Source organism: Carcharhinus amblyrhynchos, chromosome 1 (assembly GCF_965287045.1).
Source record: "Carcharhinus amblyrhynchos chromosome 1, sCarAmb.v2.hapA, whole genome shotgun sequence".
Taxonomy (NCBI): domain Eukaryota; kingdom Metazoa; phylum Chordata; class Chondrichthyes; order Carcharhiniformes; family Carcharhinidae; genus Carcharhinus; species Carcharhinus amblyrhynchos.
This window is the reverse complement of record NC_137324.1, coordinates 129,272,723-129,289,804: the sequence shown is the minus strand read 5'-3', so window position 1 is coordinate 129,289,804 and position 17,082 is coordinate 129,272,723. Positions and strand designations below refer to the sequence as shown.

The 17,082-nt window shown below is 40.4% G+C and overlaps 1 protein-coding gene across 3 annotated transcripts in view; it reads left to right on the top strand.

The window, feature by feature from the left end:
* Positions 1-17,082, top strand: part of LOC145345015 (uncharacterized) — a 167,984-nt gene that overhangs the window by 136,158 nt on the left and 14,744 nt on the right. For 2 of the 3 annotated variants that reach the window (XM_080192531.1, XM_080192523.1), the window contains one exon: positions 405-516. In XM_080192531.1, coding sequence (XP_080048657.1) covers positions 405-516 — 112 coding nt within the window. Of the gene's footprint in view, positions 1-404; positions 517-2,515; positions 2,693-17,082 lie in introns of all 3 variants that reach the window. The other variant, XR_013887021.1, reaches the window with a different exon arrangement.

Below are 17,082 nucleotides of genomic sequence, written 5' to 3'. Positions count from 1 at the left end.
GTCTCTGAATTTGAATCCATAACTGTTTCTTAGCCTGATTGAAACAAAAGAATGCTCATACCACAACGTGCCTCAATGGTATGCCGATACTTAAGTGTGCAGTAAAAAAAACTGCTGCAAAAAAGATAAATGGTGGTTGCCAGTCTGCAATTTCTTGATCTGCAGTCGTTATGGACAGTGCTCAGGAGTATCAGTCACATAATCAAACCTGAATTTCATAGCCTCACTTATCCTGAACCGTAAAATCTTGCCCAAGGTCAGCAGATGTTTCCATGGTGCACCCCTCGCCCGCTTTGATTCCCATGGTGGACGGGACAGTAAAATTCAAGTCAAAGTATCTTAAGTCTGTTATAATTTAAACACCATCATATTTTGTTAAAACTGATAACATTGTCTTTTTGCAGATTGACATATTTCTGAATGGAAAGCATGCAGAAATGTTTAAAGAAGACTTTGACTATCCACATTTACCTGCTTTAGAGGAAAATATAGAGCAGAAAGAGGATGACCTAAAAGGTGTGTGGATAATGTTTTATCTATGTTGCATCTCATGTGACACTAAAATGGTTTTCTAGATGTGTTGATGCATGTATCTATGTTTGGAGGTGGAGTGGTGAGGGAATCAGAGCAGAATAGTGGAAAGCCAGAAGGGGAGAGCTAAGCAGACATGAATTCATGGTATTAAATTGCTCAAAAGTTGGTGCTAATTGGCAAACTTACTCACATGGCCAAAAGAATGGCTATGTGGGAAGTGAAAATGTCATGATGTGGATGTGCCGGCGTTGGTCTAAAACCTGGTGTTGTCAGACTTTTTAAAGTGAAAATGTCACAGTATGTAGCATAGGAGCCCTACATAGGTTAGAACATTTAATCCTGATTGCATCTAACCTTTGTTACAGTTCAATTAATGTACATGATAGGTAATTTATTCTGTCAAACAGTTCAGGAGATTTTGACCAAATGAAAGGTTATATAAATGTAAATATTTGTTTCTGGGAGAGAAAGAAAACCCCTTTCTCTATTGTGCAGTGGAGTGTAAAGTATTGTAGAAAACACAGTGTATTGCAAACTAATTTCTTTATTTTTTCTTTGCTCAATGATAAAACCAAAGTATATCTCTAAATCACCAAAGTTACAACATCAATTGGGAGAGCACCTGAGGAAAATCTTGTTTTTGGATACTGTTCAGTAGGTCTTAATGAAATAGTTGTAGTCTTAAGTAGATTAACTGTATGTACTTACTAACTACAAGAACCACCTAAACTAAAAATGCCAAATTGACAAAAAATGGTTTGATACTAAGGGATGGAAAAAGAGGATGAAATGATACCTAGATGCCAGGACAACCTGCAATGCGTGGAGTTTATCTGAAAGGACAGGGCCTACACCTTCCTCCAACAGTAGTATGAATGAGATATGGAAGGGTGCACTTGTGTTCTTAATCCATTTATGAATGAAAACAGTTTCTGCCTATCCTACGCAGCCCCCTCTCCTCTCAACCTTCTTTTCTCCAAGGAGAGAGAACAGTCCCTCACAGCACCAGGGACCTGGGTTCAATTCCAGCCTTGGGTGACTGTTTATGTGGAGTTTGCACATTGTGCCTATGTTTCGTGCATTTCCTCCGGCTGCTCCTGCTTCTTCCCAGATTCCAAAGATGTGCAGGGTAGGTGGATTGGCCATGCTAAATTGCCTCTTAGTGTCCCAAAATGTGCAAATTAAGGAGATTAGTGGGGTAAATGCATAGGGCTACAAGAATAGGATAAGTGTGGACCTGGGTAAAATACTCTGAAAGTTTCAGAGAGTCGATGCAGACTTGATGGGTCAAATGGCCTCCTTCTATTATTTCCTCAGATTTATCCTCATAACTTAAGTTTCTCATCCTGGAACCATTCTTGTAAACCTCTTCTGCACTCTCTCCAACGTGTTCACATTCTTCCTATAGTGTGCCATCCAGAACTGTACACACTATTCCTGCTGAGGTCTAACAAATGTGTATAAATTCAGCATGGCCTTCTTGGTTCTTGTTCTCTATGTCCCTGTTAATAAAGCCTAGAATACTATATGCTTTATTAACTGCTCTCTACACCTGTTGTTCCACCTTCAGTGATCTATGCACATATACACCCAGGTCCCCTGTTCCTGCACCTCTTTTAGAATTTAACCCCTTATTTTCTATTGTTCTCCATGTTCTTCCTACCAAGTGCATCATCTCATACTTAACATTGAACTTTATCTGCCACCTATCTGCCCATTCCACCAACCTGTCTAGATCTTTTCAAAGGTCTATTGATAAAACCCAATGTGTAAGTGAAAATAAATTAGACTTTTAAATGGAGGTTGATCTTACCATTATGCATTGTACAGTAAATTTGGAGTAGAGTAGAGGTTTCTGGCTTGGGTGTTGTGTGACACATGATACCTTAGTTCAGTTTTGTTTTCAAGAAAATGATGCAAAATTGTCAATGAAACAATGTGGTTTGTAACTGCTGCTTTCAATAATTGGTTGTCTTAATAGGGTTACCAACTCTGGCTGGTCATATTCTAGGAGATGACATCACATGACCTCTTCAGCTACCCCTCTCCCTGACAGTGATCGCTCAACATTTCAATCATCACAGAGACCCACCTTCCCAAAACTTTTTGGTTTTGACTTTTGAAAATCTGGACACCCAGCTTCAAAAAGAATAAGAAAGTATGACAAGAGAAGTGTACCTTTAATTACTATAATGTGCTTACTCCCATCTGGTGGGCCATCCAGTGTTCAGTTAACAATGCGCAAGTAACAGACTTCTCAGCTGAAAATGTTTACTCCTTGAAACATCCCTTTGCTGTAAATCATCCTGGGGGAGGGAAGATGGAGAATAAGCAGAAGAGCAGAAAATGAGTAAGGAGAGTGAGGATCGCAGGAGAGTGGGAGAAAGAGAGGCTTAAGAATCAGGAGGTAGAAGAGTTAAAGGAGTGTGGAGGATGGTGATAAGTCAGCGGGAATTTGGTGGGGAGGGGGAGGAGGTGGGTATAATATTCCATTCTGTTTGGACAGCCTGCCAAACCCCTTTTCCCCTTAACCTGTTCTCTACATCTCTTTCCTGTACCACCTTCCCCCATATTTTGTCTTCCTTCACAACTTACCTTTCCTTGCCCCTTGTCCTCTTTTCCTCCATCTCATCAGTTCTCACCCTTCCTTCCTCCACTTATTGTTCTCCCTTTGTTCGTGGTCACCTTTCCCTCTGCTTGTAAGTGTAGGGGGTAATAGCCAGAGAGTTAGAGTGAGAATGAAGGTGGGGAGATTTGGCCAGGGTGTGGTGGCAGTAACAGCCACATCTGAGTGTTACCTGGGGGGGCAAGGGTGACCATAGAGGGCAGTGGAGGAGCAACCAGATTGGTATTGGCAGATGTACAGGACTCATAGACAGGAAGGTGGAGAGGACAACCATAGTGGAGGAGGTGAGCCAGAAAGAAGCATTGAAAGTATTAGTCACAGGAAATCTACAATCTTTTAAGCCAGTTCACACTGTTCATTTTACGTCTTGACCCTTAATTGCCACTCCTTACAGTAATATGTTTTAATTGTTCCTCCTGGTGTTTTATTGTTAGTCCCAATGTTTGTTTTTTTTAGTTCTTCTGTTTATATGTTTTACTCCAAGTTAAGCTTCTACTGTTTACATTTCTGTATTGCTACTCATTTATCTTTTCCTTAAATACTCCTGTTGTAATGTCACTCCTTACAAATGTGTTTCATTAAATCTTTCTCCTCCTGTTTGTTTTTTCCCAACTAATCTATACTTGCTAATTTCCATAACACTAGATATCTGTGTAAATTATAATAGTGTGATGCCCACAGCTTCTATTTAATATAACCACTTCTCTTTGAACTCTTGCTTCTACTCCTGTTTTAAGTACCGTCTTGCTGTGCTGTTGTTTTTCAGGCCCATTACATGTTTATTACACTCTATAGTGCCAATAAGGAATTGACTGGAAATAATGATTTACAGCAAGCTAAAAATGGGGCTTTAAACAGATTACTTGGGGGGAATGGTTGGCAAATAGAACATGAAGTTAGTATAATATTTAAATGGAGATGAAAGGGATGTAAATGAAGTCTACTAAAGCAAACATTAAAAAAGCACACCAGAGGCCAGGCTTCCTGATGATTTGTTCAAATTTGAGGAGAAAAAAAATTTAGCATTTAAAGGACAGATAATAAAATTAAAAATAGAACAAATGTAAAGAGCATTGGAATGCCACAGACAAGGAGATCAAGAGTGGGACAGGAATTCTGAAAAACATTAGTCTAGAAGTACAGTAATCACAAAGAAATAATAAAAATCAAAGTCACAGTACTTGAAGATGAAAGTGCTTGCTTGTAGTTACAGATTGAAACTGGTGGATTGCAGAATAAGTGCTTGGTCTCAGTTTCCACAGTAAAGATAAATGTTAGAATTATATTACCACCAGATGAGGCTGTAGAACATTTAGTAGAGTTTATTCATAAACAGAAAAGAAAGAACTTGCCTTTCTAAAGCTCTTTTTACATCTTCAGGGCATCCAGAATCAATTAATTAGTTTTGATGTATAGTCACTGTTGCTGCATGGATAAACCTGCCAGCAGTTTGGGCGCAGCAAGGTCCCATTAGGATTGGTGAGCTGAATCACAGAATAGAATCATAGAATTCCTACAGTGTAGAAGGAGGACATTCAGCCCATTGAGTCTGCACTGACAACAATCCTACCCAGGCACTGTCCCCATAACCCCATATATTTACCCTGCTAATCCCCTGACACTATGGGCAATTTAGCATGGCCAATCCACCTAATCTGAACATCTTTGGACTGTTGGAGGAAACCTGAGCACCTGGAGGAAACTCACACAAACACAGGGAGAATCCGCAAACTCCACACAGTCAGCTGAGATCTGAATTGAACCTGTGAGGCTGCTGTGCTAACCACTGTGTCACCCAGATTATCTGAGATTTTCAGGTGTGTTGGTTAAAGGATAGATGTTGGTCAAAGCACCCAGAGAACTCTTGTGCTGTCCTCCAAATGGTACCAAGGGATCTTTTCCATCAACCAAGAGGACTAAGGGAGGCTCAGTTTAATGTTTCATCTGAAAGGCGATCTGAAAACTCATCTATGGTGATGCAGCAATCACTCAGTTCTGTATTAAAGGCCTTAGTATTAACTTGAAGGTGAGAAGGCTTGTTATTTTGCAACTGAGAAAACAAGAAGAACAGGTTCCACTGTCAAACATAACAGCAGGATATGATTTTTTTTTTGTCTCTGTTTATAAGCCATAGTCAGCTTGACTGGAGGAATATATGTAGTGGAGGTTCCCGGGGGCAATGTTAGGATCGCTGTTTCTCTTGACATGTATTAATGATCTAGACGTCCATAAACAGGGCACAAATTCAAAATTTGAAGATAACACAGCTTAAGAGTATCATCAACTGTGAGGTCATAAGCTGGTGGAATGGGTGGACAAGAGGCATTGAAATGTGAAGTAAATCATTTTTGTTGAAAAATTGAGGAGAGGAGAAAACGGTACAATTCTAAAGGGCATGCAGGAGCAAAGGGACCAAGGGATATTTATACACAAATCATTGAAGGTAACAAGGCAGATTGAGACGGCAGTTAATTAAGTTTTGTACATGGGGGCAAAGAGAACAAAAGCAAAGAAATTATGCTAAATCTGAATAGCCAAAGAACATGCAGTGGATGTGGTTTAAATGGACTTTCAGTAAGCATTTGATAAAATACAGGAGAAAATAAAGATGCATGAAATTAAGTGAAATGGATAGTAAAGTGATTTACAGTGTAAAAAAAGGGTACTGTTAACTGCTTATCCAATTGGAAAGATGTGGTTAGTAGTGTTTATTCAGTTACACGGGTCTATATTCGGTTAGTCTTTTTCACTAAATGTATAAATAATTTGGACTTAAATTGAGGGAACAATATTAATACCTGTTGAAACTTGGTAAAAAAAAGGGACAAGATAAATAAGCTAACAGAGCAGACAAATAGCAGATTCAGTTGAATAGAGAAAAAGGTGATGAATAGAAGTAATTTTAGGCAAAAAGAACACACTTTAAATGCAATGGAAGAGCAGAGGGACTTTAACATAATTATACATAGGTGGTAGAACAAGCAGATAAGGCGAATAATAAAGTAAAGAAAAGCTTTGGTTTTATAGGATGTAAATTGAATTTGCACTCAACCTTCGTTTAACCTCTATATTTACAGGTTTGATGCCCCTTTACATTTTATGGCTTATCTCATGGCCTAAACTTTACTGGGAAGGTTTCCCTTTGCTCATGAGTAACTCTGGTCCTATTCAGGTTACTTCAAAACATATATTTTAGTAAAACTACTTTATACACTAGGTAAGTACATGTCTCCTGTGTATAGACTATTCCGTCTACTTTAGAGTCCCTAACAAATTACTACTGCTTTTACATCATAATACACATCACTATCTCATTACTATAACTATTCAGCCATTATACTACACCTCGCAGCTACTTCTGTTCATGGTATTTTTGTAGGGGCTGGTCATTTGGACTCTATATTGATCAACCTTCTTGGCAAAATTTCCTCACTTGAGTACACTCGACATCTTCCTTCTGTGCTTTTCTGAATTCTTGTAGTTTTTGCTCAGAGATTGTAGGGAATTTGTTATGATTGATGAGAATGTTTTCACCTCTGAAATTAGGATTAAGTCTTGGAATATGGTGTGATCAACCATAGCCCTGGATAATGCTGTGGGCTGCACATACACACCTGTGCACTGGTAACATGTCAGTCTCAGTTTAAAATGTATTTGTTGCGTTCAGAAGGGTGACCAATGGTTTATGTTCTGTCTCAGTTTGGAATGTATATCAACTAACCCAGGTATCCCTCTGCTGCCAGTGCTTCTTTCTTTATATTTAGATAGCGTTGTTCTGTTTCTGTTAGTGGCCTGGAGACAAAGTAGACTGGCTTTTGTTACTATCCTTCTGGACCTGAATGAGCATGGCTACAAAGCTTGTTGAGGATGCATCAGCAGCAGTCAACAACTTGGGTAATCTGGGATTATAATGCACATGTATAAAGAGCAAGAAGGTAGCCAGGGAGAGGGTTGGTCCACTCAAGGACAAGGGAGGGAATCTATGCGTGGAGCCAGAGGAAATGGGCGAGGTATTAAATGAGTAGTGCTGAAGAGATGAGCCCTCCCTTTATTCACTGAAATTAGTTTGTTATCTCAATACCCCAAAATCATTGTTGCTCTTTTCGTAAAATATCTCTTAAAGGTTCAGTAATTGTAGCTAAATTCAGAATGAATTTGCCAACCTGACTGACCATTCCAAGGAACCTTTGGACATCGCTAACATGCTTTGGTTGTGAAAGTCCTACCATTATATACACCCTGTCAATGCATGGTGTGTCCTAAAAACTTAATTGTAGTTTTTGAAAATTCACATTTCTGGTTTAAGGTGACACCTGTGAACACTGTGTCATGCTGCTGTATTGTGGCTCTATGGATAAGCATCTCCATTTAACAAATTACTTCCTGTTTCCTTGCAGAATGTTTAACATGACTCATTGGAATATTTCCAGAGCTGATGTTATCCTGAAGGGAACTGCGATTACAACAGAGCCGTCCAAATGGCACAATAAATATTGTTAGCAGCCTGGATTCCTGGTCAAGGGGTAGCCTCAAGATTAGTGAAGAGGACTTTGTTGGCAAGTTTTGCCAAGCTGTCATCCTCTAATGCTGTCAGATAGATTTCTCTTTGCCCTGCTTTGTTTCATTGTGTGAGGTCTACGCAAAGCTTGAGCTTAGGGATTGTTCCAAGCCCTGAGCACCACCTAGTTGGTTGCATGGCAGGTGATATCACACCTCTATGTAACATTCTGTCAAGTTTTCTTCAACTTTTGTCAGCAATGTATCCCTTCTGGCTGGGAGTGTCTGGACATGATGTAGAGATGCCGGTGTAGGACATACAGGCATAGCATTTTGAAGTAAAGTAATATGGTATTTGTGCTTGAGCTTCCCAAGCCCCTGAAAGAGCTGTGGGAATTCTTGGTGACATTTTATCCTGTTGGCTTGTTGTGGAACTTTGTCCATTTTTTCAGAATGCCTCGTTACATGCATGCATTTCATAGAATCCCTACAGTGCAGAAAGAGGCCATCCAGCACATCGAGTCTGCTCCAGTTCTCCGAAAGAGCACCCCACCTAGGCCCACTCCTCACTGCTATAACCCCACACATTTGTCATGCCAGTCCACCTAACTACACATCTTTGGGCATGAAGAGGCAATTTAGAAAGGCCAATCCACCTAACTTGCACATCTTTGAACTGTGGGAGGAAACTGGAGCACCCAAGGGAATCTCTCACAGACATGAGGAAAACATGCAAGCTCCACAGTCACCCAAGGCCAAAATTGAACCTGGGTCCCCGATAATGTGAGGCATCTGTGCTAACTGCTGTGCCATCCAGCAAATAAATGCGTTGGTTGTGCAAGTTATGGAGTCTCTATAATTTGTTACCCCTTATGGCAATGAGTGGTCGTGATCTGATCTTTTACCTGAAGATTTGTAGCCCCTGAACCTTGCAATTTTATGTTTGTCGTCTGAATGGGAACTGTGTTAAGCCATTTCAAATGATCAGCCAGTGTTGTAATGATAAACTATGGTGTCAAGTTTGAAGTTAATTTTAAAAGCCAAAGTAACTGACCCAGAGTCTTGTTTATGTTCCTTTACTTCTCCAAGGAAAACTGTAAAGCCATTTCTTTGCTTACTCCCAATTTTTTGAATTGTCTGCATGTCAAAGGGAATGGAGTATAAAAATAGGGAAGTCTTGCTAAAACTATACAAACCACTAATTAGACCATACCTGGAATGCAGTGAAAGTTTTACCCCCCACTTACCTAAGGAAAGATATACCGGCATTAAAAGTACTCGAGAGAAGATTTGCTAGATTGAGCCCAAGTATGGAGGGATTTTCCTCTGAGGAGAGTGTGAATAGCTTGGCCTTTACTAATTGGAATTTAGAAGAATGAGAAGTGAGCATATTGAGCAAAATAGGATTCTCGGTGGGGGGGCTTAACAGAGTAGATGCTGAGAGCTTGTTTCCCCCTGTAGGAGAGTCTAGGACTCTCAGGATTAAGGGTCACCCTTTTAAGAAGAGTTGAGGAGGTATTTATTTTATGAGGGTAGTGAATCTATGGAGAGAGCTGTAGAGGCTAGATGGTTAAAAATGTTCAAGGCAGAAATGGATAGATTTTTAACCAACAAGGGAATCAAAGGTTATGGGGATAAGATGAGAAAAAGAGGATGAGAATTAACACATCGTATCAGTCACGATCTCATTTGAATGGCAGACCTGCCTTGGTGGGTCGAATGGCCAACTTCTGCTCCTACAGCTTATGATAATAGGTATTCTGATGTTTTATTCCTTCAATGGAAGTTTCAGAACAACATGTCCTGCCTTTCCACATTGGAAACACTCCATAGCCCTCCTGGGCAATTGTGCCTTCTGTGCTGCTCTTTACTGCCACAATGCAAGCACTTTCAAGTTGGCCGCTGGTGGGTTTCCTGCCTTTTTGCCTGTTTTAGCAGGCTTTTGAGTAGGCAGGGCTGCCACCTTTGGGCCTAACCCAATATGGACACTCCTCCAAAGCCTGAGTGCCTTGACAAGTTACAGCCTGATTATTATCCCAAAGTTTATCCTGCTTTTTGTCGAGGATTCCCAGGACAATGCAGTTGCAGATATGTTCGTCTTTCAGTGCACCATACCTATAACAACTGGGTAATCTGTACAGGTCAGTAATCAGTAAAAAATGATTTGATGGATTCCCCTGGCCTTTGGGATTAATGACTGAAGCGATATTCCGTTTTGGGCTTATATATGCATTAAATGCTTTTAAACAATTTCAATGTCTGTAAAGGACTCTTCTATCCCCTGTCTCAAAAGGACATCATTGGCAACTTGTCCTATGATGTAGAGGACTAATCTGGTGCTTCTGCTCTGCAACATGCAGAACCAATGTTGCTTAATACCTTAGTAAGTATTTATTCCACAGCCCCCAAAACTGGCCTTTCTGTGGACCCAAAGATTTTTAAATGTCCGCAGAAGAGGAAGTGGTTGCCCAACTGGTGCTGACATCACTACCAATTCTCAAACTGCCTCTCACCAAAATATGTTTTCAACTTCTTGCAACGAACAATCCTTCTTCCGCTTTCTCACTGTTCCGTCCATGGCACTTAATTATTGTTAGATTGGTTCCACAGCGCAAGTATCACATTTTGTGGTTTGTTTTGTGGCCTAATGTTACTGGGAAAGTTTCCCTCTACTTATAGAATAGAGTCATAGAATCCCTACAATCCCTGCACTGATTCTCCAACAGAGTATCTTACCCAGAACATATCCCCCTAACCCCACGTATTTACCCCACCAATTCCCCCTAACCTACACATCTTGGAAAACTAAGAGACAATTTAACATTGCCAATCCACCTAACCTACACATCTTTGGACTGAGAGAGGAAACCCATGCAGACATGGGGAGAATGTGTAAACTCCACACAGACAGTTGCCCAAGGCCAGAATTGAACCCGGATCCATGATGCTGTGAGACAGCAGTGCCGACCACTGTGCCACCCTCATGAGTAACTCTGGTCCAACTCAGGTAGATTATTTCAAAATGATTTTATTTACATTATAAACACTACATGATGAGCTACTAGGTAGGAATATCTCTCTTCTGTAGAGATTATATCATCTGCTCTATAGAGTCTCTAGCCTTTGACACAGCTGATATCACTGTTATGTCATGAAACGCTGCCATAACTATTAACATTATACTATTACATTATTGATAGGAAGGATATAAAGCTGTTGAAAAGATACAGTGTGCTTTGACCTGGATGTTACCAGAGATGAAAGTTTACAGCTATGATGTGAAATATGAAAAGTTTTTTTTCACTAGAATGTAGAACGTTAAGTGGTGACCTGAAATGAATTATTTCACGCAGGATAAATAGCGATTGTTTTCCGTGATTAGCAAAAGAGCACAAATTCAAGATAGAACTCAAAAAATGCGTACTTAGTGGGGAAGCTGAAAAATAGTCTTTACACAAGGGATAATTAGAATGTGAATTCTTTGCCAAAAATTACAACTGAAGCAGTAGATTTTTAAAAAAAAAGAGGTTTTTTTTTAAGAAGTACAATGTTAATGGATATGGACAGTGAGTAAGAGTGTAGTCACAGGCAAGGTGGGCACATGAACATGAGGAATAAGAGCTGAACTAGGTTATTTGACCCCACCCCCCCAGCCTACTGTGCCATTCAACAAGATCATCTTCTAACTCAACTTCACCTTTCACACTATTCCCACACCCTTTAATTGCCTTAGTATCCAAAACTTGATTGATCTCGTCTTGAATATACTCGATGACTGAGCATCACAACTCTGTGATGTAGAGAATTTCAAACATTGACAGCCCTCAGTCCTAAATGGCCAACTCTTCTTCCAAGGCCCCTGTATTTTAGATCCCCCAGGGGGAAACATCTTCCCAACATTTTCTCCACCCTACCCTCTCAAGCTCCTTAATAATTTTAAACATTCAGTTCAATCACCTCATTCTTCTAAACTCTAGGGAATAAAGGCCTTGTCTACTCAATCGTTCCTCATAAATCAATCATCTCATCCAGGAACCAGACTGTGAAATTTCGCTATACTCTCTCCAGAGACTAAGACTATACACACTACTCAAAAGCTAACACACCAATTGCTTTCTTAATTCCTGCTTTACTTGCATGTTAACTGTCTGTGATTCACATACAAAGACACCCAGATCCCTCCACACTTATTTTTTAGTCTTTCACCATTCAAAAAGCATTCAGTTTTTTTTTGTCCTATCAAAGAGAATAACTTCACAATTTTTGCCTCATTGTATTCTGCTTGCCATGTTCCTACCCCCTCACCCACCAGTCTATATTCCTTTACAGCCATTTTGCATCCTTCTCACTGCTTACTTTCCCACAAAGCTTGGTATCATCAGCAAACTTAGATAAATTACACTCAGTGTCTTGGTTTAAATCATTAATATAGATTGTATTAGCTGTGGCCCTGCTAAGTATAGCTGGCTAACATGGACCTTGCTCTTTGTTTTGTGTCCATGAAACAATCCCCAATTCATGTAGCAGATTATCCTATCCCATGAAGAATGCTAATTTTCTGTAATAACGTCTGTGGCATTTTACTGAATGCTTTGTGAAAATCCAAATGCACAGCATCCATTGATTTCCACTTATCTATCTACTATGGAAGAATACTAGGCTGGATGTGAATCCAGAATTGGGCTGTTTGTGTGCAGTAACTTTCTATGATTCTTTCCCAAAATTGAGAGTGGAAAGTGTTCCGATCCCCAGCACTAAAATCCTTTTTGCATACAATGTTACGTTCAAAAAGAATCCAATCTGACAGATGCATTCTTCCAAGTTTCAGAGCTTCAAAGCTTCAAAGTACTTTTTACACTGAAAGTTAAATGAATAATTTACAGATTTAACACAGTTTTGCAATTATGTATGTACAAAACAGAATGGCAGAAAGCAGGAAATGGTGTTCCATGTGGTGCACTGAGACAACTGCTGTTCCCAATTTACATTAATTATTTGGACTTTGGAATTAAAAAAAACAGACGCCCATAACTGATGGGGTCTGAGGTAACATTCCCAGGCGGAAGCCCAATGACACATTGGGGGATCCTCCCCAGAACTGCCTACATAAAGATGGCAGGGTGATTGCCGGGGAAGTTCAAACTTCCATTGAGCAATTACCCTGCAGTAGGAACCATGTGAAACTCTGGTTCAAACCTCAGATGGTTCCAACTGTCCTACAATAACAGTTACCCAGAAAACATTAGATGAATTAAAACCACTTCAAATTTCTGGGTAGCTATCATACTGACCCACCCCCAATACCCTCTACCCTCTCCAACCATACTCCCAACCACCCAATTATTCTCCCCCACCCCCTCCCACAGACCACATTTTGGGACCAGTGCAGTAAAAAAGGGACATGGTTTCCTTACCTCTGACTCAACACAAGTCCTCAGGAAGCTGCTGAACTGCACCTTTCTCTCACAGCCCAAGTTGAAAGTTAGGGCAAGAAAGGTGTTTCAGGCTATGTAACTAGGAGCTGACTATCACTCCACAGAAGTTGCATCCATAATTTCTAAACTCGCAGATGATACCAAGTTGGGGGAATAGTCAAGACTGACGAGAACTGCAACAAATTACAGGAGGACGTTGATAAACATTGGCAAATAATTGGCACAACACAGAGAAAGATGGTGTAGTGCATTTTGGGAGGAGGAATATGAAAGAAATTTCTGACGAGGAAGGTAAAAGTCTGGATGGATAACGCAACAAAGGGATCAGGAGAAACGTCTTTATCTGGTAAGACTGGGGAAATCAATAATAGAATCCCATAGAATTCCTATAGTGCAGGAGGAGGCCATTCAGCTCTTTGAGCCTGCACCAACAGCGACCCTACCCAGGCCCTATTCCCGTAACCCCACATATTTACCCTGCTGATAGCCCTGACACTAGGGTCAAATTAGCGTGGTCAAATTAGCGTGGCCAATCAACCTATTCCGTAATTCCATATATTGACCCTGCTAAACCCCCTGACAATAGTGGACTAACGAGTTAGGTGGCCAATCCATCTTACTCGCACATCTCTGGAGTGTGGGAGGAAACTGGAGCACCTGGAGGAAACCCACGCTGACACAGGAGAATGTGCAAAGTCCACACAGAAGTGACCTGAATCTGGAATAGAACTCGGGTCTCTGACACTGTGAGGCAGCAGTGCTAATCACTGTGCCACTATGCCGCCCTAGGGAGGGTTGTAGTGAATAGTACAGATGCATTTAAAGGAAGTTAGACAAGGAAGAAGGGAAGAGATAGTTATAATGATAGATTTAGATGAGAAAAGTTGGGAGGAAGTTTGAGAAGAGCAGAAACACCGACATGAACTGGTTGAGCTGAATAACCTGTTTCTTAGCTAGAACCCAAGTAACAGGTAAAAGTTGAAGTGCGTTGCAGCTTTTGCTGTAGACAGTTTGGCATTAAAATGAAGCTGGACCTTATTACTTGTACTGGGAATTAATGCCACATTTTAAGACAGCATATTTCTATTAAACTACTTACGAACAGAGCTAAACCTAATTGAAAAAGTATGGTTATATTTACTTGAATTTATTCCTCTGATATTAGTAAAAAGAAAAGAAACACTGAAATTCTGGACATAAAATCTACAGCGTATGAAACGCACCACATGCCAGTTAGCATGTGAAAGGAAAAGTTCTGTCCGTTAATCTTTCAGGGGAGAGTTTACATTTTCAAAATCTGAATCATTTGGAGATCAAATTGAGTATTTCAAATGATCAATAATAAAAGAGACCATTTTCTAAGTGTGCAGGTGTATCTTGTTTTCCCCATAAAACATAAAATACTTTAGTACAATACCTATCTGCCAATCATGGAATGCCTGCTAGACGCTGTCAGGAGGCAGGCATCATTGATGTCAGGCGAGATTCTCTGGCTACTTCCCAGCGTTTTTCTCAGCAGCAGGACGCAGTGCACCATTTGCTGGCACCGGAATCTTCTGGGAATCCCCAACAAAGCAACTGCATATCGCCAAGAAATCTGTGTGCATCAGCAGCAGGACCAGAGCATCTCAACAGTGTAAAATCTGTTTAAAGAAGATGACTCTTGTTCTTTACTTTGCAAATAATCAGTTACAAAGTTTTAAAAACTCAAATATTTCAGGACCGTATAAAAATGACATTTAAATTACAGAATTTTATTTTTATTCATTTGTGGGACATTAGCGTTGCTGGCTGGTCAGCATTTATTGCCCATCTCTAGTTGCCTGACGGCAGTTGAGAATCAACCACAATGCTGTGGCTCTGGAATCACATGCAGTCCAGATCTGGTACAGACAGCAGATTTCCTTCCCTGAAGGATGTTAATGAACCAGGTGGATTTTTTCCACAACCAACAATGATTTCATGGTTCTTAATTCCAGATCTTTTTTCACTGAATTCAAATTCCACCATGTGCCGTGGCCAGATTCAAACCCGGGTCCTCAAAACATAAGCTGAGTTTCTGGATTAATAGCCTGGCAATTGTACCTCTTGGCCATTGCTTAATTGTGAGATGAGATGTTCACAAATGAACAAGTTCAAAAGGAGTTAGAGAACGAATTTATAAACATGCAGTAATAATTAACAACAGAATTAACGTTTATCTTCAAAAAAGATAAGCTAAGGTTAGCTCAGCAACAGAACTCTTTCCCAAGTGTCCCAAACTAGATTACTTTGTTCTGGAAAAGTTTACCAGTTACACTGGAATCTTCACCCCAAGGGCAGGGACCTATTTCTGTTTTGCATTGGCCAGACGGATATGCTGATATGCAAGTTGAAAGCTCTCTTAATTTAAATGTTTTTGAGGGCAAGTCATCACATTATTAGGTGAACTCAGTTTTGAAATCTTTTTCCAACAGATCAATAGCAAAATGTGTTGTAACTCGGTACATCACAACTTATAATCTTAGACTTACACTAGATGCCTGACTGCTATTGAGTCATATTTTTTGAGTCTACATTACAGAAAGGAGGAATGTTGACTTTATTGAAGGAGAGGGAAAGAAAATAATGTCAACAGGCTGTTTTTAATAACTTTACCTGATCTATTATCATCTCTTTAGAACAGATGCTGTACTATAGTTCCAGAGCGATTACAATATTGGATTACCAATCCAGAGAGCAAGACAATTTGTGAATTTTAATCATTTAAAATAAACCTGTGCCATTAAAAGTGAACAGTTGAGTTACACGTCTTTTTGCTGCACTTACCTGGTCTGGCCGATATGAGTCCAGCTGTATTTGAGTTCAGTCCAGCATCAACATGGTTGATTTTTAATATTCTCTGAGATGGTTTAGAAAGTCACTTGTATAAAACCTCAGGATGGGCAATAAATGTGGGTCTTATCAGGCCAGCCATGTCCCAGGGATGAAAAAATGAAAAATAATCGAATGTATTTCAAAACGTTGGTAGAGTTGGGCAGATTTGGAACAGGAATTTTACTTATGTGTACATTTAATTTTGTTTTTATTAAGTCAAATTTGGTATTGTTAAATCAGTTAATTGTTTAACATTAACTTGGTTGTGGTAGCACTCACCGCAATCAAAAAAACTAAATTCAGCCACGAGTCTAGCACTTACCAGTCAGCCTATCTGTGTTTAAATACAGTACTGAACTGTTGAAGGTTTCATTATTCTGATGAAAATCTAGCTGCCGGATCTGGTGGATGTAAAAGAAGCTTTGACCACTATTTGCAGAAGAGCAAGTAGTCCTCCCTGGGCTTGAACTTTTAGGATTGTGGGAACACATCCCCGCTGACTCTGAGAGTGCCACTGCCATTGTATGCTCTAACAAGCATTAGTTGGTATTAGGCAGAATTTCCACCCCTCACTTGCGTGGAAGTACCAGGAATCAGAGAAAAGATTAAGTGTCAAGGGTCTGGACGGAGAGAGTAGGGAAGGCCTAGGGAGTTGAGGGGGTGGGCAATCAGGATCTCAGGGGACAGGCTAGAAGGGGAGGGAGGTTTGGAGGTCACCAGGCTTCAAAAGGAGAGCCCCCCCTTTCCCTGGTCGGAAGAGGAGTTTCCGGTCTTCTGATGGACGGATTCCACACCCTGATCTAACTCTCTTCATTTCCAGGTTCCTTCATCTGAACTGTCATCTGCCCACCAGCTTAAAAATTGAGACCAGATGGAAAATGCGCCTTAAGTGGCACATTTAAGGGTGGGTTTTCTATCAAAGACAATGCCCACCTCAGTATAAAATCAGTGCAAGCTCAGAGTGGACAGGAACCCAGAGGGAATCCCTCACAAATTGCTGGGTGGAGAGGTTGTTGTGTAGAGCATAGAAATCTGGCCCTGGTGTATTGGCCAAACAGCATAGTCAAACACCAATGACTGGGTCATCTATCCCAGTGTTATTTGTAGGAGCTGCTGTGTGCAAATAGGCTGCTG